General features: G+C 53.3%; 1 protein-coding gene across 5 annotated transcripts in view; it reads left to right on the plus strand.

Moving 5' to 3' along the window:
• Positions 1-25,701, plus strand: part of ABR (ABR activator of RhoGEF and GTPase) — a 183,588-nt gene that overhangs the window by 88,958 nt on the left and 68,929 nt on the right. For 4 of the 5 annotated variants that reach the window (XM_058702890.1, XM_058702891.1, XM_058702894.1 and 1 more), the window contains exon 3: positions 21,887-21,985. In XM_058702890.1, coding sequence (XP_058558873.1) covers positions 21,887-21,985 — 99 coding nt within the window. Of the gene's footprint in view, positions 1-12,856; positions 13,516-21,886; positions 21,986-25,701 lie in introns of those variants that run through there. The other variant, XM_058702893.1, reaches the window with a different exon arrangement.

A 25,701-nucleotide genomic window follows, 5' to 3' on the forward strand; every position in this document is an offset into this window, starting at 1 on the left:
CGAAGGGCCCAGCAATCCCCGCTCCACAGGAGGGCTGCCTGGACTCTACCATTTCTGGAGAACCCCCTGCTTCTTTCCCTCCCAGCCTCCTTGGCCACCTTCCACCCCTCCGCAGAGCTCTCACCCCCTCTTCACACACTGGGGTGGCTGTTATAGCCTTTGGCAACAAGGGCCTTGGCAACCGGCTTCCCACTTGAGGGAAGCCACATTGTTGCCATGGCAACAGAGGCTGAGGCAGAGCTTCGTGGCTGCCAGGCAGTGCAAGTTTGGAAATGGATGGTGGGGGCAGGTGGGAGGTGGAGGGGACGGGTGAGGTTCAGGACCCCCACAGCTGGCATTCTGGAGTGTTGCCCTGTCATCCTAAGGAAGGTGAGAGTCCACCATCTCGGACATGCAGGGCAGGATTTTTGCTAGTGATGGAGGGAGCATTCTGGGGCATGAACTGAGGCCAACCAGAGGAAACAAGGCTAAAACTCTTGCTTCCCGTCTCTGCCTTCAGGTCTCTGACCAAACAGAGCTCAGAGGCCCCCTGGAGGACTCAGCTGTTACCCCACTGTGAGCAGGTGCAGGAAGATTCACTGTAGGACCCAACCCAGAGCCAAGAATGCTGGCTGAGAGTTGAGAACGTGTGGCCAAACAGAGCTGCTTGCTGACAAGCGAAGTGCCTCTGCCATTTTCATCCCCCTTCTCTGCCTCCCCCTACCCCCCTGCCTTCCTCCTTGCTTCCTGCCTCGGGTCCTTCTCTCATCACGTGACCGCCTCGCCGGCATGCTTGCCCATCGATTTTTAGATTCCTTGGTGAAAGGTGCTGGTGGGTGCTTTTCCCAGTGAAACAGATCACAGGCACAGCGGGAGACCCCCCCTTGCCTGGAGCTCTGAGGTTTTGGGCCAGTGACTTTCCTCACTTTGTGGCTGCCCATTTTGTTTGGTGGCTCACGAGTGAGTAACTGGGTTTTTTTTTGAGGACTTTGAAATCCAGAGATGCTACAGTGAGAACTGACTAAAGTGCTTGGGAACCCCGGAATTGATTTTTTTTACACCATTGGCTAGAAGTCATGCAAGGTAGGGGTGGGGAGCATTTATCCAACTTGGGGATACGGGTGAAGATTGCAGTCCGATGAACCTCCTTCCTGCCCACCTTCCTTCCTGGAGTTAGTTGCATTTCTGCCCTTTCCTCTGGGTCACTGGCCCCATCTAGTGGACTCTGCAAGTATTGCTGTTTACATCGGGGTGCCACAGAGAGTTGACACACCCCTTCCTGAGTACTTGGGCGCTATTTTGGTTTAAAAACAAAACAAAACAGAAAACCAAGGTTTTTGCTACTTGGCTCTGTTCATTTGGCCAGGCAGGTCTCCTCCCTGCCAGGCTTCCTGTTGGGGCCTTGGGAACCAAGGGGACTTTTGGACCAAATCAGACGATTGTTCTAAGTATTCAGATGTCTGGCCTCTGGCAGCTGGGCATTTCACAGCCCTGTATGCAGCCAACTTGTGCTGGGAAGCCTAAGGTTTGGTCCTCCAGAGAACAGAACCAATGGGATGCCTATCTATATCTGTAGGGAGATTTATTTATTTTTTTAATGTTTGTTTATTTTTGAGAGAGAGAGACAGAGCATGAGTGGGGGAGGAGCAGAGACAGGGAGACACAGAATCTGAAGCTGGCTCCAGGCTCCAAGCTGTCAGCACAGAGCCCGACAGAGACAATGCGAGAGACAGAGTGCAAGCAGGGGAGGGGCAGACAGAGGGAGACACAGAATCCGAAGCGGGCTCCAGGCTCTGAGCTGTCAGCCCAGAGCCCGACGCGGGGCTCGCACCCACGAACCGTGAGATCATGACCTGAGCCAAAGTCGGACGCTTAACCGACTGAGCCACCCAGCCGCCCTTGATTATGGAATTGGCACACTTCATTATGGAGGCCAAGAAGTACCAAGATCTGCAGTCAGCAAGCTGGACACCCAGGAATGATGTAATAGTTCCCGGTTGAGTCTGAAGGCCTAAGAACCAGCAGAGCCAAGTAGTGTGAGTTCTAGTCTGAAAGCCAGCAGGCTCGAGATCCATGAAGGGCCAGTGTTTCAGTCTGAGGCTAAAGCCTGGAAGAGACTCGTGTCTCAGCTTGACTGGCAGGAAGAGTTCCCTTTTATTAGGCCTTTTTGTTCTGCTTGGGTCTTCAGTTGATTAGATGAGGCCCACCACCCCCATCAGGGAGAGAAGCAGCTATACTCAGTTGCCTGATGCAAATGTTAATCTCACTCAGAAATGCCTTCATGACACACTCAGAATAACTTTGACTGAATGTCTGGGCCCAGGCAGGTTGTGACACATAAATGTAACAATCTTGACAGTCTCACTCGTGCAGCAGCCCAGAGAATGGAAGGAACACGAGCTTTGGATAGGTGAACACCTGCTACTCTCTAGCTGTAAGGCCCTGGATGAGTGCCATGACCCCTCCGAGCCTCACTTTCCTCATCTCGAAATAGGACCAGCTGCCTGGATTGTTGGGGAGACACTGGGATAGCTCAGGTGAAGCCCGCAGCCCTGGGTCTGGCTCACCGTGGGTGCTCAGCCCTTGGCGACTGGGACCCACAAGACTTTTCTCGCCTGTTTTTGGAGCCAAGACCATTGTAAGGACCTGGTCTAATGAATATTAGCTAGACAAGAACTGAATCTGCTTCTGCAGTCTCCTTTCCTGCCAGGTATGGTGGCCCAGATGGAGCCAGGTCTCTGTGGTGTCCCAGTCTCCTCGCTCCCCAACCTGCCCCCTACAGCCTGGCTCTGCTGCTCTTATCTTCGGTGTGCCCCAGCTGTGCAGCCCACTAGGCCTCGGGGGAAACCTCAAGCCCTGCCCTGCAGACCCTCCCCTTCCCTCAAGCCCAAGCTGAGCAGAGCCCCTTAGTAGGGCCAGGGCCTCACGTCACTGGTGGCTCGATTCGACCGACAGTGCCTGATTTCACCTTGGGAAGGCAGGGCAGGGACTCTTGATCTCAGCTGACAAGTTGGGGTACACGTTCCTCTGCCAGGACCATGGTCATACAGAAAAGCTTGCTCCCTGTAAGCCAGAGACTCCTCCTTCTGCCCCCTTGGGAGACATGGTAGAAAGTGGAAACAAGGCAGAGAAAAGATCTGGGTGTTGTCTCTGGGCTTCCGCTGCCTAGCTGTGTGACCTGAGGGATGCCACTCCCCCTGTCTGGCTCCAATCTACTCATCTGTAAAGGGAAGATACTGAGAATTTCCTCCCTCCTGACCGCCCACACCCGTCATGAGGTTTCTGTGAGACAGTGTCAGGCAGGGCGCTTTGCAAATTGTAGAGTCTGTACCCACGTTGGTGGGACTGCTCAATGTCAGACTTGTTCTGTAGTTCCGGGGGTATCCAGAGGCAGGTCAGAGGCATCTAATAAAAGGCCAGATGGAGGGGTTCAGACTTTAGCCAGCGGGAGAGTCCAGAGTAAGGGCGGGGGGCGTTGAAACGGTCACCGTTGTCCTTCCATCTCCCCCACCCGCTTCTCCTCGTCACAGCTGCCTGGACTTGGCTGAGCCTTTTACGCAGGTTGTCTCATTCAGGGCCTGTGAAGTTGGTGCGGTAATCGTCATCTTACAGTTGAGGAAACAGGCTGGCAGAAGTGACATAATTCACCCAAGACTAGCCAGCGGGGCCAGAGATTTGTTGAAACTCAGGTCTCTTGGACACCACCTCCCTTGTGAAGTTTTACAGCCCGTCGCTGAGCCCTTTGCTCTTTGGGAAGAGTGCACCGTTCCTTGTGGGGCCGGTCGGCCCCGTGAGATCGGGAGCCCCGGTCCCTGATCATTTCCATGGCCCCCCTCCGCAGCTCCTGGCACCTGCTGTTTGTGGAACTGAACTGAGTAGTACCAAGTGGCCAAGGAGGAAGGACTCAGATGCAGTCTCAGGTCATGAAGTTCGGGAGATCTCTGCTCCCTCTTTTCCTTCTTCAGTCCCTTCCGAAGGTTGGGTTTGGGGAGTTGAGGTTGCTTCCAGGTGAATGGAGGAGCCAGGTGGAGAGCCAGAGCATGTGAGATTGTGTCCCAGTCTGGTCCCTCTGGACATTGTTAGAGGCCTGGGTTGGGTGGGCTAGCGGCTGCCGTGGTCTTTACTCCTCTCAGGAGTTTCCATCTGCCAGTGGAATCAGAGACAGACTCTCCTCAAGTTTCCAGCATCCTGTCTCAGCAGCCTTGCCCCCTACTTGTCCGTTTCTGGATCTTTGGGCCCCACCGCTACCAGGTGGCGAGCTCGGAGCCCATGGGCTTCATTGCCTCCTAACTCCTCCCATTACTGGGTGAGCTCCCACCCCATTTGTAGATGAAGAAGCTAAGGTTCAGGGGGTTCCCTGGCTTGTCTGGGTTGAGAAGGAGGTGAGCAGGAAGTAGGGAGACATAGCGCCCTGGTTGCAACCTCAGCCCCCTCCACGGCAGGTCCTCTCTGGCCCGTGCCCTCTTCACACCTGGCTCGGATCTGGCCTTCTGTGGTTGACCACACCTGGCTGACCTGGAGCATCCCTGTAGCTCTCACAGCCTGTCTGCATCTGCCCCTCCCTGCCAGCCTGCTGGGATCAGAGTTCCGTGATGGATTTCACATCCACCCCTAACGCTTCTTCCAAAGGGACATTCAGTGAAGGGATGCTGATCTCCTGCAGGTCCCGGGCACTGTGGCTGTGAGGGTGAGCTCAGCCAGGACCATCCTCTGCACTTGAGGCCCTGGAGTCTCCAGGGGTGGGGCAGGGAGGCAGACTGACCTACATGTAATCACACCAACTGGGGTGAAATTGCGTGCGAACTAAGCGCCCTAGACGCCCCGCCCCTGAGAATGTGCTCTCACAAAAGTGAGCCACCCTGGGGCCAGAGGCAGGGGGTTTGTGCAGAAGGGCAGAGCACCTCCTCCAGGCCAGCAGGCTGGCTCTTGCCCCAGGGACTGTTTTCCATCACTGTCACCCAGTTTCTCCACTAGTGGGTGCCAGCGCTTTCTTTCACACGGATGATGCACTGGTGAGCATGCCACCCTCAGGGTTACCAACTGGGTGCTTCTGTCTGGAGGGTCTCAAGACCCCTCACCATCCTCCCCATGTGGCAAAAGGAAAAGAGCTCATAGAAACACTTCCAGAGGGGCTCCTGGGTGGCTTGGTCGGTTAAGCATCCAACTCTTGGTATTGGCTCAGGTCATGATCCCAGGGTCGTAGGATCGAGCCCCAGGTTGGACTTCGTGCTGAGCGTGGAGCCTGCTTGGGATTCTCTCTCTCTCTCTGTCTATCTCTCTCTCTTTCTCCCTCTGCCCCTCCCTCCCCCCATGCTCTCTCTCCCTCTCTAAATTAAAAAAAAAAGAAGAAAAGAAAAAAGAAACACTTCCATAGCACTTACGAAATGCAGGCACTGGTTGTTACAGCACTTTCTAAGCATTAACTTATTTAGCCCTCGCCACGACCTCGTGAGCAAGGCACCATTATTGCCCTATTTCACAGATGTGGAAACTCAGGTGCAAAGAGGTTACACAACTCACTTAAGGTCCCACACCTGGTGAGTGGGAGGGTACTCGTCACAGCTGCTCTCTGCTTTCTCTCCAGAACATTGCCCTCTGTGCCTTTCTTTTACCTCTTTCTGGCTGTGTGGCTTTGGGCAACTTGCAGAGTCTTGGTACCCTCAGCTGAAAATGAGGATAAATACCTCCTGTCCGGAAGGGCTACCGCGAGGACCAAGTGACATAGTAACTGTGAGAACACCTCGTTCTGCCTGGGCTGCACAGAGGACCTGTTCCGGAGGTGATAGTTGAATTTGAATCTCTCTTGGGATGTGAACCCAGTTCTCCATGAGTCCCTGGCTCTGGCTGCCCTCAGACCCTCCTGTCCCTGCTCTAGTCCTAGCAGAGGGGGCTCAGCCCCCAGTGCCATTCTTGCCTGGTGAGGGCCCCTGTGGAGGGCACCGCTGTGGAGGATTCAGGGGGAAGAGAGGCACACAGAGGAGAGCCCAGGTGCTGGGAAGGAGGTTAGACTTGTCTTGGGCCATTTCTCACTTGGCTACAGTCTGCCTTCCCTTCTCCCTGGCCCCCACTGCAAGGGTGTTCCCCTTAAGCCCACCTTCCGGGACACCCCCCGCCCCCCGCCAGGGGTTTGTGAGCTAAGGAAGGAGGGAAGTGCTGGGAACTTGAGATAAAGCCACACCTGGCCCACTCACTTGGCGCCAGTGGGTGCTTACCCCTCCTCCCCTTCAACCTGTTTCCTTTGGTAGGACTGTTCCCTTTGGCCCTATGAGCCTCTTATCATATGACCAGTTTCCATAGGAACCATCCATCCAACCTCAACACCTTGATTTATCTTTTCGGGAGACCCTTTGCCTTGCCCTGTAAGCTTCAATTTCTACTCACCAAGTATTTTCTGAGCACCCACATTTTACAAGATATTGTGGGGAATTAGCATGAGCAGGGGTTGCCCCTAACCCCTCTCATACACACACACACACACACACACACACACACACACACACTCTATTTCAAGGCCATCTGTGCAACAGCCTTGAAAGATGTACAGCGTCCCAAGGGAGGAGTCATGTGACCTCAGGTGGGGCAATCAGGGTGGGGAGCATGTAGGAGGCAGCCTCATAGGTAGTGTTCTGCCTGGGCATTGGTCAGGAGGGCGTTCTAGATAAAGAGGGCTGTGTAAGTTCTGGAATGTGGGAAAATCTCTGGAGATTTGAGAAAAGGAGAATGGTCTGGTGTGGCTGGGCATCGGGTTCATTGGAAGAGGTGGGGAGTGAGGCTGAGAGTGAGCTAGGGCTCCCCACTTCTGTGCTCCCCACACCCCACCACCACTGCTAAAAAAAAAGGATAGCTGGTGGCTAATAAGGGCTGACACTTGCCAGGCATTGCCCTCCATGGACTAGTCCTCACTGCAACCCTAGAATTGGTGCTATGATCATCCCCATTTTACAGATGAGGAAACTGAGGCCCAGGGTGTTTGAATGACTTGCCCAGGGTCACACCAACGTCAAGAAGCAGAGGGAGGATTCATATCCAGAATCTAGGGAAGTTCTTTTTGGTTTTGTTTTTGTTTTACTGTATAAATAGTGTCAGTATGGGCTTAGACCCAACATTTGCTTTATATAAAAACCCTATATATGATTATTGGAGTGACTTCTATAACAGAGAAGGGAAGGCAGAATGGGGAGCACAATTATCAGGAAGATGATGAATCTGCTTCCATCTATGGCTGTAGCTGACTCTGTCTGCTCCTGGCACTGGCCCCCTGGGGTCAGTTCTTATTGGCCCACTGAGCTCCAGCAAATCTGGTGGGGCTTGAGCCTGGGATAGTCAGAGAGGAGGAGGAAGGGGCTTCAAGCCCAGGACAGGCCTGGAGGTGGGAATGTGCTTGGCCTTTCAGAGGGTGTTGTCAACACTTGGATTGGTTGAATCACCAGCAAGGGCCCCACTGCCCTTGTTTGGGCTGATTTGGTGGCTTCCTGCTGGGCACGGAGTGAGCAATGTTTTAGAAAGAATAATCTGATGTCAGTGGGAGGGATGACCATTGAACAATGGTCCTGTCATTCCCTGCTTAAAACTCTTCGATGCCCTTCCCTCTCTCCTTTTGGTAAAATCCAACCCTTAGCAATGCTGCCAAGACCCTGCCTGATCTGACCACTTGACTGCTGCCTACTTCTGCAGCCTCTTGACCAACCCCCCAACTAGAATGTGAGCTCCAAGATGGAGGTTTGCCCATTTCATAACCAAATGCTTGCTCGTTGAAAACGCTAGTGCCTAGAACTGTGCCTGGCACATAATAGATGCTCAGTAAACATCAGTTGGCTTATTGAATGAACACTTGCCACCCAACTGAATTCATTTCATTGTGCCTCCTCCAGTCCTGTCTGCCCTCCCCCGCCACCCCCACTGGCATGGCTAGCCCCTGTTCATTTTCAAGTATGAGTTTCAAGGTGACCTCCCGCAGAGAACCTTCTAGGACTCCCCCTTGGTGGCATCAGCTGTCTTGTGCTCTCTGTGAGGTGGAGAGAGCTGCCACTCACTCTACTTTCCCAGCCGGAGCAGTTACCACACTTCTTTTTTTAACTTCTTTATTTTCCCTGATTACCTCACTGAAAACCCAGACTTTACAGAAATATGTAATGTAGAAAGTGAAAGCCTCCCCAAGTGCCATCCTCCAGACAAAACTTCTGTTAAAAGTCGGTTGTGTACTTCTCCTTATTTTACCATGTGACATGACTGCATGCACAGTCCACTTGACACACTTAGCCATCCCCTTCTGCCGGACATTTGGGTGTTTCTGGCCTTGGGCTGCAGTGAATGTCCTTGTACACGGATCTTCGTGCCCTCTTAGAAATGTTTTTGCAGAAAAAGCCCTTAAAGTGGAGTTGCTGCGTCAGAGGGTGTGAACGTTTAACATCACAATAGACATTTCCGTGTTCTCCTTCCTGGGAGAGTTGTACCTCAGCCCCATAGTTCTGAGATTGTGCCCGGCTCCTGGCACTGCTGTGGCTCACAGCGGTCAATCTGTCCCCGAGCCCGTCAGCTCCATGGCAGTAGACATAGTGTCCCGTTCATGGGTGTGATACGAATGCCCAGTGCACAGCAGGCAGTTGATAGATACTTATTGATTTAGTGGCTATGAGAATGAGGGATGGAGTATGAGTGTAACGGAAGGCCATGGGGTTTGGGGAGAGGAGCCTATCGGTGGCTTTGAGAGTGTGGGCTTGACAAATGTCAGAAATCTCAATCAGTGCTCCTTGCCCTCCACAGCGTGGTTCCAGCCACACCTCCAAGTTCACCTCCTGCCCCTTTTCTATTCTCTTCTCCATCTGTATTTGCTTACAAAAAGTTCTCCTTTTTGGCCTTCCTCCCTTTGCCTGCAAACTCTTCCCCTTTTCTTTTTTTAAATTTTTTTAATGTTTATGTATTTTTGAGAGAGAGAGAGAGAGAAACAGCATGCATGGGGGAGGGGTAGAGAGAGAGGGAGACACAGAATCCTAAGCAGGGAATCCTAAGCTGTCAGCACAGAGCCTGACGCAGGGCTCGAACCCACAAGCTGTGAGATCAAGACCTGAGCCGAAGTTGGTCGCTCAAACTGAGCCACCCAGGCACCACCTCTTTCCCAACTCTTCCAGATGCTGCTTAGAAGCCACTCTCCTGTGAAGCTTTTCCTCTGAGGCAGGAATCTGCCTTTGTCCTATGTCCCCACTGTGTTGATCACTGAGACACTGTCTCTTTTGTTCCTATGTCCTTCACTTCCTATAGGTTGAGAGCACTCTAAAGGCTGTGTCTCCCAGATTTGTGTTTGTAATGCCAAGCTTTCTCTGGGTATGAAGGAACAAACAAGGGAGCAGATAGATGGACAGGCAAGATGAGGACTCAAAATGGAATATTATTCTGGTTGTGCAGGGGTGAGATGCTGCAAACTTTGGTCGGGTGGTGGCTTTAAGAAAAGGAAAAAAAAAAAAAGGAAGAACGAAGGGGACTCAGTAAAAGGGATGTGGGGCGTGAGGGAAGGAAGAGTCGCAAGATGGTGGCCCTGCCGACAGAAGTGGAGAAGCCAGAAGGGGAAGCTGGCATGGGGGTGGGAGTCATTTGGTCTGGGTATGTGGAGTTAACGGGCTGTTGGTGGGACTTCCAAGTGAGGAGACCCAGCTGCCAGCATAGATGTCATGCTTGGAGCTGAGCAAGGTGCTGGGTTACAAATGGTGATGGGCTGCCTTTGGCCTGGAAGTAAGAAGGGAAGACTTCTTTAATGGTGGAGAGCAGTGGGCTGGGGCCGGGGTCCTGAATGGGTGACTCCATGCTGACAGGAGGCAGAAGTAAGGAGAGCCAGCCTAAAGCAGAGCAGTCAGAGCAGCACCAGCATGCTTACAGGAGCTGAGGGATTTGAGAAAGGCCAGACTGCGGAGGCCAAGGAGTGGGAGAGGGAGGCCTCCGACTTTGGGATACGGCAGTTTAGAGACCTTTGGAGCAGGCTGCTTCTCTGGAGAGGAGGAACGGGAGCCAGGCTGAAGCAGCGGAGTGTGGAGGATGCTGGGAGGAAGCTCAGGTCCAGGGCTGGCTCAGGGCATTTGTAGGGGAAAGGGAGGGGGCATTGCTGGGACTTGTGAGTCACTTCCCCCCCAGGGGGAGGGCTGAGGGCCTCTGAGTGGTGTCTGTATGCCCGATGGAGATGGAAGGGCATTCTAGTTACTCACGGGAATTTCCAGCCAGCTGGGGCGGGGTGGAGCAGAGATGCCTTGGATGTTTAGGGAGCAGCCTCTGAGAGGTTTCAGGGTTTGGGGTAGAAGCGGGTGTTGATCTGGCTCTGCTGGTTAGGGGCATGGGGAATGAAGTCAGGAATACTCCAGGAGACTTCGGAAGGCGCTTCCCCGATTGGGTGGGGGAAGGGACACCAGAGGAGCCCTTGGGCTTTTAGGCCCTTCTCCCATTCCACCTGTATGTCTGACCAGTGGGTCAGTCCTGCCATGCACTTGAAGCTTGCGGGGTGCGAGGCAGAAACTGTGGCATACAGCCCCGGGCTGGCACACTTGTGCTCTGGGGAATGCCAGGCCTAGTTGTTCCCAAGCACTGGGAACAGCCTCGCCTGCCCAAACCAAATGAGGAATTGTGGCTGAAAGGGCCCTTCAGATGTGTTCTGGCTATTTATAACCCAGCCAGGGCAGGGACAGGGAAAAACCAGGGACTGAGGGAGGGGGCGGGCTGTAAGGTGGGGTGTGCCTGTCAGTCCTGAGGCCCCGAAGAGCCTACCCCAAATCCCTCAGTCTCTATTTCAGCTTTGGTGACAGGGAGGAGCCTGTCAGTGGTGAGGACAGCTTCTCTGCTCTAGCAAATGGCACAAGCCCCATCTTGAGCTCAGAGCTTCCACAGACTTCTTTGGGGATTTGGGATTAGAAACTGTTTCCATTCTTCTCCTTTTCCCTCCTCTCTCCTCAACTCTCCATCCAGCTTGGAGGCTCAGCCGGGGGCCCTGTTCTCAGCTGAGGTGCCCAGTGGAAAGGAGAGGTAATGACAAGATGATGCACAGTTGACATTCCTTTGGAACTCATTTCCCAAGAGTTTGACCCTTCCCCGCCAAGGCCATTACCACTTGACAGGGGATATGACACGTGCATAAGGAGGCTGGTGGTAGATACGCGTACTGATGGACAGCTCCAACACTGCATCATTGAGAGCATGTGTATGAGGAGAAAGCCAAGGGAATCCCTGGCTGGAGACACTGTTGGGGGGCTGGTGGGAGGTTGAGGGGGTTGGCTTGAGTGGGTATGAAGCTTCAGGGCTCACCACCCAGAGTCCTGAATTTTCACTTGATCTACCTGGGTGGTGGCACCTATGATGCAGGTTTACAAAGGTAAGTGGTGTGTTGGTAGTATGTGAAGCTGAACTGGATTCCAAGATGCCGGATCCAATGAGGAAACGGGGCAGAGGGGACATTCGGGGAACACCACCACCCTGTCCCCTACACCTACAGAGCTCTCAACTTCCCTTAGAGAAACAACCAGCTGCGAGAAGGCAGCAACCTTGTCTTGGGCCTAATTCAGTTCACGGATGCGTTTCATTTAGAGCGCACCATGTTTTGTTTTAATGTAATTCATCTGCCATCCTTTTAAAATTGAGAGAAATCAGGGCGCCTGCGTGGTTCGGTCGGTTAAACGTCTGACTTCAACTCAGGTCATGATCTCACGGCTTGTGAGTTCAAGCCCCGCGACAGGCTCTGTGCTGACAGCTCAGAGCCTGGGGCCTGTTTCCGATTCTGTGTCTCCCTCTCTTTCTCTGCCGCTCCCCTGCTCATGCTCTGTGTGTCTCTCTCTCAAAAAATAAACGTTAAAAAAAATTTTTTTTTTAATAAAATTGAGAGATATCACCTAGGACTCCAAATTTCCAGGTTCTCTAGAACAATCTGAGATGGGGCGACCTGAAGCCTGCGTTGCCCCTAGCAGCCATGAACTGGAGCTGAGTGGTGGTTTTTTCACCCAGCTCCTACCTGGCGCACTTCACTGCTCTTACCTGCACTCTGACGGCTGCTGGAGTTTGCAACCTTTGCGCTAGGTGTTGTGCTGTGAAAGAGCTTTCCCCAGGTGCTGCCCCTAAACTCTTCCCTCAAGAGAGTAAGTGTCTGCTCCTCTCCGCCTGAGGCCTAGACCACCAGATTGTGCTCTTTGCTGTCTGGATGGATTGAGCTTTGTAACCCCCGAGGAAGCCCAGGGGAAGCCTGCTGGGAGTGGGAAGGGCTGCTGGTGTTATCTCCCTGGGTTCCTTGTACTCTCTGCTGTGGGGCTGGTTCTCCTGGGTGGAGGCCCCTCTTGAGCGAAAAGAGCCCCACGGAGGTGGGATTGCTCATCTCAGCAGCATCTGTGAGTAGGAGATGTGGCATCTCCGGCCGTCCAAGGGAGCCCTTCTGCAGAACCTGGCTGGCACTTTTGCTTCTGTTGTGGTGACGCGGATGGGGCCTCCTCTGCACAAAATCTTATTCTCCCAGCCACAGTGGTGATAGAAACTGTTTTCTCACCAGGCCTTGGCCTCCCCTCCGCAAAGGTGTCAGAACCCGAGGCAGAGATGAGAAGGGGGCTCAGCTTGTGGCCGTCCCAGGGTGACAGCGAGGCTCGCCCGGGTCTTCCCGGAGGCTGTGCGGGCAGCTGCTCCTCCGCTCCTCCCCCTGCCTGCTCCGGCTCTGGTGAGGGGCTGTAAATAAAGCCTGTCTCTGGGAAGCAGACCTCCCCCTGCGCCCGGCCCGTCTGCGGCCTCCTCGCCCCTCCTCCGCGCTCCAGAAGCCTCCGCCAGCCTCTGGCCGGTGACCGCAGAGAGGGAACGGCTCCACCTCACAAGTCAAGTCGTGCATTTCCTGTGTATTAATAGCAAACGCGAGCCTCCGAGTCCAGAAAGGGCGGGATCTGTGGGACCGGCGGCGGCGGCGGCGGCGGCGGGGCGGCCGGCCGGAGCTCGGGAGCGGCGGCCGGGGAGTGCGGGGCCCCGCCTGCGCCCGGGCCGGCGCGCACAGCAGGAAGGGCCAAGGCGGCCGGCGGGGGCGCCTCCTCCTGCTCCGCCGGCGCGACGCGCGGTCTCTCTCCAGTGACAGCCCTGCGCTCGCGGCGGCGGCGGCGGCGGGGCTGCCGGAGCGCCGCTTCCCCTCTCCCGGCCTGGGGACGCGCGCGAGGCGGCCCGCAGCCCCGGCGCGCGGGAGGGCCGGGAAGCGGCAGCAGGAAAAGGTTCATAATGGAGCCTTTCATCGGGAGCCGGTGGCCGGGTGCCAGGACTGACTCCGGGGAGGCCAGCATGCTGGTTTAGGCCTGCCCTGCACGCTCTTCCCCTCCCTGCCCGCCTGCCTCCCTCCGGGGCGGCGGCGGCAACGGCTGCTGCTGCTGCGTGGACCCCGCTTCCTGTTTGCCCTCCGCGCCTCCGGCTGCCATGGAAGAGGAAGAGGAGGCTATAGGCTTTTTGGACAAGGTTCTGGAGGATGAAGATGTGTTTCTCCTGGAGGAGTGCGAGCTGGGAACCCCGACCAGCCCCGGCTCAGGGTCCCCCTTCTTGGTGGCCGTGAAGGTGGGAATGTGACACGCCCTGGATGCTTGTCGGGGGAGGGGCAGGGCTGGCAGCTCTCGACTGCCGAAGCTGTGTGCGGGCAGAAATGGCTGGTTTGTGCACCAGCCTCATGGCCGGGTGGAAGCACCGCACTCCGGCCGAGAGGGGCTGGCGCATGCCTGCGAGGGGTTGTGAGGGGCCGAGCTCTCTGGCAGCTGTTCCTGGGGGAGAGGTGCAGTGCCTGCCTCCTCCCCCTGGACCAGTTGTCCAAAGTGGCAGTGGCTGCTGGCTTTCCCCAGCAGGCCAGCTGTGCTGGGGGCTTTCTCTGGCAGTGACATGAGTCACCTGGTGGGCACGGCAGTGGTGTGAGCCTGCTGCCCCAGAGGAGCTGGCTGAGTTGAAACCAGGAGGTCGTAACTCATTGTTTCCATGGCAACAGTAGGATAAGTGCACTTAGGAAGTTCGGGCCACAGGGGCCACTGGCCTCCTAGCAAGGAGACTTTGTGAGTCTGGGCTAGGGCAAGCAAGAGAGCATTGGGAGAGAGGGAGAGCCAGAGGTCACTGAGCTTCCTTGAAGGGAAAGAATTGGATCAGCTGAAAAGGGGGTGATAACAGCTGGCTCTGAGGCAAGAGCCAGGTGGGTAGGCACTTTTCCCAAGGTGGGCGTAGTCAAGAAGCATCTGCTGGGCCCCAGCCCACTCACTCTGGGGCTGTGAACGTTCTCCCCAGCAATGCGCCTGTCCTGTCGTAGGAGTTGCCTTGAAGGTAGAGCAGGAGGGGGCTGTGCATCAATCCCATTTCCTTTCTTCGCCTCCTCCCCAGGGCCAGGGGTGCCCCTCGCAGCCACACCGGTGCCGCCTGAGGCATGGTGAGGCATCCACACTGCACCGTTCATTCTTCCTTTCTTTCACCTAGGCCCACTTCGAAGAGCCCTGACCTCAGCCTTTTGCTCGCCTCCTCTGTTCTGTGGCTGGGAGAGAGGGCCAGTGGGAACGTACGGCAGGGAGTTTGCAGGCTGCAAGCCAGGCTGCCTAACAGAGTGACCGACCATCCATGCCCCACTCCCCGCCGGGCCTGTCTGCACCCCGGAGGGTGTGGTGCAGGGAGCATTGCCGTGGGCAGGAGGCTGCCCCTGAGCCTCTCTGGGCCTCTTTGTCCCTCCTGTAAGATGGGGATCACAGCCCTGCCACGCCCACACTACAGTGTGGTTCTAAGGAGGAGCTAATGGAGGTAAAAACAGACTACAGACCCACAGGAGATGGCTGATGCGTGGCGTCTGCGTGGAGCCGTAGCCGTTGGCCTGGGTGCAGAGCAGAGAGGAGCAGTAATGGGAGGCGGGCAGTGGCTAGCATCCCACCCCTGGTTCCCTCATCTGGTGCTAGCTCAGAGCACTGGGGGTTAAGTCACATCTCTCACTAGGCCCGCAGAGGCCTTTGCACTTAGGGTCTGAGCAACCTCCCCACTAGGAACAGGATGGGGAAAAGTCTGGTAATGAACCAAGAGCACCGGCCGGGAGATAAGTAGTGTGTGGATTGGGAGATATGGGGGGTCCCTAATGGGCCTTCTCTGAGAACCCCTCCCCAGCACAGATGGGGTCCTGTTCATATGCTGCCTTTTGGATCCACCCTCACTCTAGGCTCTGGCTTTTACCTCAGTCTTAGACCATATTTTATTCTGCTCAGCACTCTAGGCATCTGCCTCCTTGATTCTACCCTATTTTCCTCAAGGGCAAGGGCCATGTTGTATTCACTGCTGAACACTGCACAAAGCTGGGGACATGACTGGTGCTCAGTGACTTTGTGGAGACAGCGAGGCTCCATGGGGCCTGCAAAGGGTGTACCATGTTCCTGGCCTTGTTCTACTCAGAGGTGTTCCCCGGAGGCTGCACACAGATGCTAAGGGGGCCCAGGCAGACATCACACCTAAAAAGCCCGGTCTTTCCAGATCCCTGTGAGCACCTAGATGTGGTCTTCCCCTCTTATTTGCTGCCTCAGTTTTCCTGGACTTGTCTCAGCAAGGGGGGAAGAGGCCTTTCCTGAGTGTTGGGGAATTCCAGGCCCCCTGTCTCATCCCGAACACCTCTAGGATACCCTCATTCTCTATCAGGGTTGGTCAGCTATAGAGGGAGAAGACAGGCAGGGTGGCTGCAGAGAGGTGGGGAGAAACCTCTTTGAGTCATTCAGCAAACGCTGTCAGGTTGTGTTCTAGTCAAAGCATCCTGCCTGGCATTGGGGAGGAGACAAGATTAACATGGCATGATCCTTTCTCACAAAGAGTTCACAGTTCAGGGCAAGGGGGCAAGCACACAGATAATAGGGATAGAATGAGAAAGTACTCAGGGTTCCAATAAAAGGGTACGAAATTCAGAGGAGGAGACACCACTTCTGTCGGGGTCAGAGCTGGACTTCGTGCATGTGTGTGCACATGCGTGTGAGCCTGTGTGTGTGTGCACATGTGTGGTCAAGGGGCGTTTCTGGAGGGTGTGCTCCTGGCCTGGGCTGTGGACGGTCTTGGCACTCTGGCACGATAGACCCTTCTCAGGAGCAGGTGGGAATACAAGGCAGTTCGCTCTTTGCTATTACTTTGCTCCAGGAGTACTTCCCCTTAAAGAGTGGTTGTGTTCCTGAGCATGTGTCCAAATGCCAGTCCTATAAATCAATCGTGTTTTCAGTGTAATTTCCGAGCTGCTTCATCTTCCTGGGGGACAGAGGTGATTAGGGCAGTGGTTTCCTCCAGAGCTGGGGCTGGAGCTTGCTGTGTTTTTCAACCCGGACTTCCCTTTGAGGAGTTAATTCCCTATAAACTAATAATAATGTTAATACTGATAGCAGCATCACCTCCTGGCCGTAAAGTGTTGTGTGCTTTCCAAAAATCTTTCGTAGGGTTCTATTTAAAGGTACGTAGGGCTGATAGTGCCTTGCTATCTAAAAGCTGCTATTTAAAGGGACTCATTTGTCAAGAATAAAAATGTTTTTGTAATGCAGATTAACCTATCAGGTGTTGTTCCGTGCCAGTTTGTAATGGATAGTCAGAAACACCCACATTGATTTCACCTGCCCCAGTCTCTCGGGCCCCTACAGGCAGCGATGGCCATGCCTGTGCCCTCCGCTGGGGTGTTTCTCGAAGTGTGGGCTACACTTCGGATGATTTGAGATGTGATTTTAGATGGCACCTAGATGTATTTTTTGCATGTTAGTGGTTAGGTTTATATATATTTTTTTTTAATTTTTTTAATGTTTTTTATTTATTTTTGGGACAGACAGAGACAGAGCATGAACGGGGGAGGGGCAGAGAGAGAGGGAGACACAGAATCGGAAACAGGCTCCAGGCTCCGAGCCGTCAGCCCAGAGCCTGACGCGGGGCTCGAACCCACGGACCGCGAGATCGTGACCTGGCTGAAGTCGGACGCTTAACCGACTGCGCCACCCAGGCGCCCCGATATTTTAATGTATCTTAGGGGAAATATGACTTGACATCTTAGGATTTCAAGATAATGCTTGAGATAAGGCTGTACTTTTAAGAAGTCAGTTGTGAAGAATAATATTAAGTAAACAGGAGTGCAGGTGGTATGTATGACCAAAGTGCAAAGGTGGGCTATGAACACCTGGCCTTCAGAAACACTGCTGGGCCTGCCTAAAGCCTCAGACAGCGGAGAACCTGGGATACAGGGATCCACCTTCCAGGGGAGTGGGCTTTGTCCCCCGTCTCTAAATTCCGCTAAGGAAATGGCTGAAGGGGACCTCCCCAGTGCCTAGCTCTAGGAAGAAGAGAGAATGGCTGGGCATCCCTGCAGCTGTCTCAGCTCAGAGAGGGGCCAGCTGTCCTAAGGCTGCTGCTTGGCATGCGCACAGCCTCTAGACCCAGTGGCATCTACTCTGAGCAGATCCTGCTGGGTGCTCCTCAGAAGGTGAGGTGGCCCATGAACTGAATATTGCTGTGTGCAGAGCCATTTGGCCTAGGGCTCTGGATGGCAGGTGGCTCTGCCTGTTCAGTCCTCACTATTTTCTTGGAGGAGGTCAAAGTTCCTGGACAGATGGTATCTTGGTTTGGCCCAGACCCAAACCTTTATTTAGCCTCTAAACGCTTTAGAAGACCGGGCCAGAGCTGGCTAAACCTACCTTGTAGGTACTGTCCTTACCAGAGGGACTTGACCTCTTGCGTTTGGGGGCCTCAAGCCCCCAAACTGTGTAAACTGCTGGGAATGAACCAGCCCACGGTGGCTACGTTTCTGAAGCTCTGCTTGGGGAGGAAGTGGAGACATCGTCACTCAGAAGGCAGCTTCCCTGTACTGGACAACTGGCAAGCAGAATGGCCCATGCTGTGGGGACCCTGAGCTCTTCAGAGAACTGGCCCTGGGGATTCTGGGCATGTGGGCACCACCCCTGGAGGGCTTTTTGGGGGCAGAGACCGTCTCTCTCACCTTTGAATTTGTATTCCCGGTGGCTGGCACATAGTGCAGAATGAATGAATGTCCAGCCCTGGTGATTTGTGAGACGAGACTAGCCCCGCAAGGATCGAAGAAACGATTGTGAGTTTCCAGATGATTCTAAGCCAGGAACACGGGGGTCTGAGGAAAGCAGGAAAAAAAAAAAAAGAAAAAGAGGTTTTTGGTGGTAACTGAGAACAGGCCTCTTGTTGGTAACATGTGCACAACCTAATTTCACATCCTTCAGCTCTCGGCCACCTTTACCCCTATGGCAGCCAAAACATCAGGTCACTGTGGCCCAGAATGCAACTCTTGGGGCTGACTACTGACTTTTGGGGGAGCTCTTTCAAGATTGGGCTCTGAGGCGGAAGTCTCTTGAGAAGAGGGTCTTGCTGAGAGGGGCTGTCACAGGGACTGGCCCAGGGTTCTGTACTCACGCCAAGGCGGATGAAAACATGGCAGCAGCTGCCGTCACCAGGTCTTCACCCGGTCCTAGTCCAACCAGCTCTGCCGTTAAGCTCCAAATGCGCCCCGAGCGACTTCCTTTAGATGTTTGCAGGGCCCTCGGGTGAATCTATGGTTGGCAGGGAGCAGGAGGGAAGGCGAGCTCCCATTTGTCAGGCTTGGGGAGCAGCAGAGTGTGTGCGATGTGCAGGGAGGCTGCCCCCAATCTGACCATGAGGGGCCGGGGTCGTGGCCTTGCTCTAGGTTCAGACCTTGCTCCTTGAAGGGTGTGCTGCCTGCCTGAAATGCCAAGAGTTCCAAGCAGCTGGCAGTTTCCACCCGGGGCCTTTGGGTGTGGGGGTAATGACAACCCCTTCCAGATCGTGGGATTGTAGTGAGTTAATCCCTGGAAAGTTCTTAGAACTGTGCCTGGTACTTGTGAAGCCATCAATAAATAACTATTGTCCTTCCCGAAAGCTTGACGTCCATGCTGGTTTCCTAATGCTGCCGAAACAAATTACCGCACCGTTAGTGGTTTAGCCCAACACAAATGTATTCCCTCACACACAAGTCTAAAAGGGTCAGCAGGGCTGCATTCCTTCTGGAAGCTTCTAGGGGCGAGAATCCATTTCCATGCCTTTTCCAGCTTCTAGAGAGGCCCCCTGTATTCCTTAGCTCGTGGCCACATCCTGACAGTGTAGCATCCTCCAGTCTTGTAGACATTTTCTTTCCCTCTTCCTGCTCCCCTTCTCTGCTCACATTGCCTTTTCTGACGCTGATTGTCTTGCCTCCCCTTCATAGACCTTTGTGATTATTGGGATAATCCAGTGTCGTCATCTTGCCTAAAAATCGTTAGCTTAATCATACCTGCAAAATCCCTTTTTCATATAAGATGACGTATTTATAGGTTTGGGGGGTGGGATGTGGACATCTTTGGCAGGACATTGTTTTTCTATCACAGGGTCAGAGACTCTGGGGGCAGCAGCCTCTGGCCCAGATCTGATAACTGGGTTGCTGACAGAAGGCCAAGGATTCAGGCCCTCACCTGGGGAAGGCTGTGGGAACATGCTGGGGACAGGTTGTGCAACTGGGAGAAGGTCACTCTTCTCCAGACTTCAAAATTTCTGGTAGCTTCATATACTCTCCCAGCCTGTACTAGGAGTGTGCATTTGATGCCCAGAGAGGGTTCTGTCTGAGATTCCAGGGAAGCATCTGATGCTTGAAAAAGAAAAGGAGAGCGAGGAAATCATTAAAGCAGTGGAGGAGCCTGGAATTTGGTAAAGGACTGGGAGGGAATCCCAGCTCTGCCACTCCCTGGCTGTGTGACCCTGGGCTAGTCCCTTTCCTCTTCCAAGTCCTGCCTGCTATGCAGATGGTTGCATAATGGAAAAATATAGTACCGACCTCAGTGAGGTATTTGAGGGGCTAAATGCAAGCGGAAGGAACTTACAAGGCTTAATAAATGTCGGATGCCCACGTGTTAGGGGCATCGCTGTGGTGCTGGGCTTCAGGGATGTGCAAGAAGAGTGTGATGACAGTGTTTCCAAGGCCCTACAGAGTCACTGGGCAGTTAACGAGAGCTCACACGTCAGGTGGGAGGGTCGGTCCCCCAGACACTGATGTGAGAGCTGATGCTGCAGCCCAGAGACTTCAGCTGTGACTCCAAAGAGAGCTGGGATTGGGACAAGAGCAGAGCCAGAGTGGAAGAAGGCATCCTGGGCAGCAGGAACCAAAGTTCAGAGGCCAGAACACTCCAGGCATGTTGGGCAGACAAAGAGATCTGACAGCTGTGGGGCAGGTTTGCAGGGTAAGGAGAGGCGCTAGGAGCCAGGGAAGGTGTTTAAGTGAAGAACAAGCCGGACCCCATATCACAGTGTATAGTTATAGATTTATATTTACTTGTTCGTTTTAATGTCTTTCTCTCCTCTAGAGTATAAACCACATAAGAGCAGGGATTATTGTATGTTTGCTTCCCGTTGGATCTTCAGAGTCTGGTGGGTGTTCAGTAAATATTTGCTGGACGAATAAATAAATGAACAAATGACCTAATTGAATCCCCAAATAATCGCATTTTGCGATGTTGATATTTTTTAATGTTATTGATTATTATTTTGAAAAATTTTAACGTTTACTTATTATTGAGAGAGACAGAGCATGAGCAGGGGAGGGGCAGAGAGAGGGGGAGACACAGAATCCGAAGCAGGCTCCAGGCTCTGAGTTGTCAGCAGAGCCCCACGTGGGGCTCAAACTCACAAACTGCGAGATCATGGCCTGAGCTGAAGTCAAACGCTTAACCTTCTGAGCCACCCAGGTGCCCCTATTTATTTATTTTTAATTCCAGTATAGTTAACATACAGTGTTACATTAGTTTCACGTGTACACTATAGTGATTCAACAATTCTATACATTGCTCAGTGCTTCTCAGAAAAAGGGTACTCTTGATCCCCTTCATCCATTTCACCCATCTCTCCACCCACCTCCCCTCTGGCAACCACCAGTTCTCTGTGGTTGAGATTTTGGTTTTTTGTTTGTCTTGTTTTTTCCTTTGTTCATTTGTTTCTTAAATCCCACGTATGAGTGAAATCATACGGTATTTCTTTCTCTGACACATTTCACTTTGCATTGTACTCTCTAGATCCATACATGTTGTTGCAACTAGCAAGGTTTTACAGTATTGATATTAAGCCCTTGACAAGCATCAGGGGTAAGGCAGTGTTCTCATGAAGGTTAACCTGGCTCTGGTGTGTGGTGTGAAGGGAGGAGAGAGAGGCAGAGGTCAGTTAGAAGAATCCGGGTGGCAGAGCCAAAGCCCGCAGCAGAAAGGGAGGGGTGGAACAGAGTCCTTGTAAGAGATTAGCAAGACGGATGTTCAAGGCTAAATGGGGCACGATCACTATGGAGGAGGAGTTCTGGAGTGGGGAGGAGGCTAGTTAGGATATGTGCCTTGCACTATGAGGTGGTCAGGAAATGCTGGGGGTGCAGCACCTTCTATTGTGGGGTTGAGCCCTTGGGGACAGGAAGATATAGTCAGAGGTGTAGCTAGAAGGCCACAGCATGGGGCTCCCATGGCCACTTCCGTCTCATTCTCTCTACCCCTCTTCTCAGTTTATACTCTTCCAGGAGCCTCCTCTGGCCCCTGTTAGGTCCTCCCATGTGATCATGCGCTGCCTCAGTCATGGCTCTGATTTCCCTTGTCACCTGTCTGTATTCCCCCATTAAACTGCCCCTTACACACGAGGCCACCTCCTTTGTTCTTTTGCTCACTACTCTAAGACTGGATAGGTGGATGGGTGGATGTCAGATAAGGAAATGTGGGAGAGAAAGGAAGATGTTAGCAGCAGGAAAATGGGTGATTGTTTTTCCTTTTTTATTCTCTTTTTTCCAAATTTTCTATAGTAAATCTACTTGGCTTTTATTCTCTATAAAAGTGTTAAAGAGGAGGAAAAAGGCAAGAAAACAGGTCCCTCGGGATGTTAGCCTCCTTTCTCCTGACCTGTTGGCTCTCGGTTTGCTCTCATACAGGTGGAAGCAGGGAAAGGCCTGGAGATGAGGAAGCTGGTTCTCTCGGGGTTCCTGGCCAGCGAAGAGATCTACATTAACCAGCTGGAAGCCTTGTTGCTGGTGAGTATATGCTCCGACCTCAGTGTCAGGCTCAAAAACTGCTTTGGGGGTTGAAGAAGAACGGAGACCTGGATCAGTCTTTCTCTGTGGGCAGAGTCTTTGGTGTTGCTCTGCTGACAGCTTGGCAATGGGTGGCCGGGGGTCATTGCCAGAAAGGGCCTGTGCCTTTCAGCCCTGACTCTCCATTACCTGATCTGGGAAAGCACACAGGCATTACTAATCAATCACAGCACTCTGTCCAGGTCAGGGGGTGGGGTCCCAGCCTATGCCTCCACACTGCTCAGGGTAGTCTCTACCAGTCAATCAAACTGAGCCCTCTTAGTCGTTCCTGGTGCCAGTCCTTCCTCCTCCCTGGAGTAGTGAGCCGTTCACCCCATCCCGAGGCCCTGTGGCAGGAAAGGTGAGGTGGAAGGGTGTCTGTGTCTCTTGAGAATCACCATAGCTCTGATGCATTAGACCAACCCCAACCCTCTATGAAGGTGCCTCAGTTTCCTCCCAAGACGGAGGCATGGCGAGACTCAGCCTGGGAGGGAAATACTATTTATTTATTTATTTTTAATGTTTATTTATGAGCTGTCAGCACAGAGCCCCACACGGGGCTCGACCTCATGAACAGTGAGATCGTAACCTGAGCCGAAGTCAGACAGCTTAACCGACTGAGCCGCCAAGGCGCCCCCAAATACTATTAATATTAGGTAAAAGTAGTACACAGATGTAAGATGTTTTTGCCTTTGAAGAAAATGCTCATTAGATGCAGCTGGGTAGTTTGCAGAGTAACTTTGGCAGGTCAAGTTCTTTCCCCTGCGTGTTTTGCCTTCTGAGACGTAGGATGGTATCAGTCACAGGGGGCATAAGAAACGTAGATGAGTAGAAACTCATTCTTACAAGAACCGTAAGATGCACATTTCTGTACTTGCTGTGATGTGAGATGTCGTCACCCGGAGTCTCGAGTGGGACTTGGTATTTATTACCCAAGGAATAACTATCGAAATGGGCAGGTACTTTGCGACACCCTGGGCTCAGTTTGGGACAGCTCTCCCCGGGAGTTTATTGGTAGGCACAGCAAGTGTTTTTCAAGTGGTGGACGGTATGGCAGATAGGACTGTGGTCTGAGGCCAGAACTAGGGCAAGACTTGACTGTGCTGTTAATCACAGACTCATTGCACTGTTTTTCATACTGTGCATCTGAACCCATTAGTGCGTTTGTGAAGTCAACATAGTAGGTTGAACCAGTGTGTTTTTTTAAAAGAGAAGGAAAATGTCAGCGTGCATCGCACGTAGTAAGAATAGGTACTATTTTGTGAAACTTTGGGTTTGTTGTATGGATGTGTATATGTATGTGTGTACTGGGCCACGTTATTTCTCACACGTGTTGTGGTTTTGAAAACCACTGGCTTTGGGCAAGCCATGCATAATATCCTGGAGCCTCGTTTTCCTCATCTGAAGCTGAGAATAATCCCACTACCCTCTCTCTCTCCTTCATGGGGTTGAGAAGGTCAGGTGATCCTTGGGGGGACCTAGTATAAATGCCAGGCACTTAGGCACTCAATTAGCTGACGGAAGGAAGACAAGCAGAGGGCCAGTCAGACACATGTGAAATACCTCTCACACACTGAATTGCCACACCAAAATGAGGGGGCGTAGTGGTCATTACGAAAAGGATGCCCGTTTGAAAGGAGTTCAGACAAAGGAACCAGACTGCTCGCCAGAATCCCTGCTTGACCGCTTTCTAACTCTAGCCCTTCAGCACATTGATGAGCCTTTGTGGCCCATTTTCTCCATCTGCAAACTGCTTGCACTGATACTAGTAGGCACTCTGCTCATGGGGTTGTTGTGGGGACGAGATGAGCGTGTATGTGCAGCTCGTAGAGCCTAAGTGTTAGCTGCTGCTGTTATTTTCTCCGGGGCTGAGAGAGACTCAGGTTAGGGCTTGTTTCTGTCAACACACCCTTTCCCTGAAGGAAGGGGAGGCCCGTCCTCATCAGAGGCAACCCACTCGTAGATGCCAACTTGCATTCTTGTCAGTCATTGGGCCCCATGTGAATTTCCGTTTGTCCCAGCAAAGATAGCAACAGGTTTAGGGGCCAAGACACTCCCTCCCTGCTTCGCCTTTCTAACAGCTTCATGCCTCAAAGGCAAAACCTGTGAGGCTGGAGCCCCAGTCCAGAGGTGACCCAGGGCGCATCGCTCCTTCCCTCCACCCCCCAGAGTTTGTTCATCCCAGGCCCCTGATTGGTTCTTTCTTGAGCAGGAGGGAGGGGAGAGACTATCTAGGAGGACTGGCCTGTGCTGGAGGGCCCCAGGAAGAGGGGGCAGGACCCTCCACAGCCACAGCCTCAGATAATAAGCCTCAAAGATAAGGAATCAAACCTCCCTGCCCCCTCCTTGAGCTATAGAACCCTCCCCTCGTGGCTGCCTGGTTGCTAAAGCCCTTTGCTCTTTGGGGGGGCAGGGGATGACCTGACCAAGGGGCCTGGAGAAGAAAACCTGTCCTCTCCATGGTCTGCGCCCAGATCTCCTACTCATCACCAGACTCTCGACCCTCGTCCCCTGGCTCTGCTCATACTGTGTTTGTGTTCGACTGTTCTCAGCTTCACACTTCCTGATATGCAGATGGCTGGGTGTGTGTGGTGTGTGTACCCAACACCAAATGCACACACACTCACATGCACGCAGCCAGGACCTACACAGGAGCCTCTGTTCCTGCCCCCTGGGTGGTTGGCTAGGGTAGGGTTTGGTAATCTGGAAACCTCCAGGTTCCTGGTTGGCTCAGATTACAAGCAAAGTAGGTCTGGGAGCCTGGGCTGAAGGGGGGGGGGGGGGGGGGGGGAGGGGCGGGTGGAGGAAGGGAGACAAATCAAATGCAGGAAATTCTGCATCTTCCCCACCATGGGGAATGTGTGAGGAATGTGTGAAGTAAGCTCAGGTGCTGCCCCCTGGCCCTCACCTAAAGCTCTTCCCACCTCTGGCCCTCCTCTCTCAGCCTCTCATTTAGGCAGTTAACTTTGGGGTTCTCGGGTTCCTTATCTGTAAAACAGGTTAACTATGCCTCCCTCTCTGGGTTCTGGGGGAGGAGTAAACCCAGGCCTTCTGGGATAGGAGGTGGAGGAGTTGGGCAGATTTCTTCCCCCTGTTTCGAAAGCCAAGTTGCTGGGGGACAGAGCTGACAGATCGCTGTGTGAAGTCCCACTATGAGTCAGAACCCACCTGGCCCATCTTCCTGAGAAGCACTTCATGGGAACTTGAGCGCCAGGCTTGACTCTGAGGTCCCTCCGTGATCCTCTCAAGAATCTTTTTCTCCTCTGATAAAATGGAGAGCCAGGGGCCACCCTTGCTCCCTGCAGCAGGATTCTGGGAGTGCTAACACTTGGGCAGAAGAACAGTGCTGGATCAAAGTTCAGTGTGGGGTTGCCTTGGCCTTGCAGCCATCTGGACCTGAGGCCTGGATTCAGGGCTTCACCAGATTAAAGTGAACTGCCTTCAAGGGTTTCTGGCCAGCCGGGATTCACACACACCCATCACTCCCCTCTCCCCCGAGTGAAATCAGAGCTGAGACCAAAGGTCCCCAACCCTGTCCTGAGAACCCTGTGATGGCCGGAGTGCAGCCCCTGTCCATTTCTTCCTTTTTTGTAGACAGAGTGGGAGGTTCAGGAGGAAGCAGAGTGGTCAGATCTTATCTTTGCATAGGTGGCGGAGGAGTGCATCCCCAGCAGCTC

Source organism: Neofelis nebulosa, chromosome 16 (assembly GCF_028018385.1).
Source record: "Neofelis nebulosa isolate mNeoNeb1 chromosome 16, mNeoNeb1.pri, whole genome shotgun sequence".
In the NCBI taxonomy this organism is placed as follows: domain Eukaryota; kingdom Metazoa; phylum Chordata; class Mammalia; order Carnivora; family Felidae; genus Neofelis; species Neofelis nebulosa.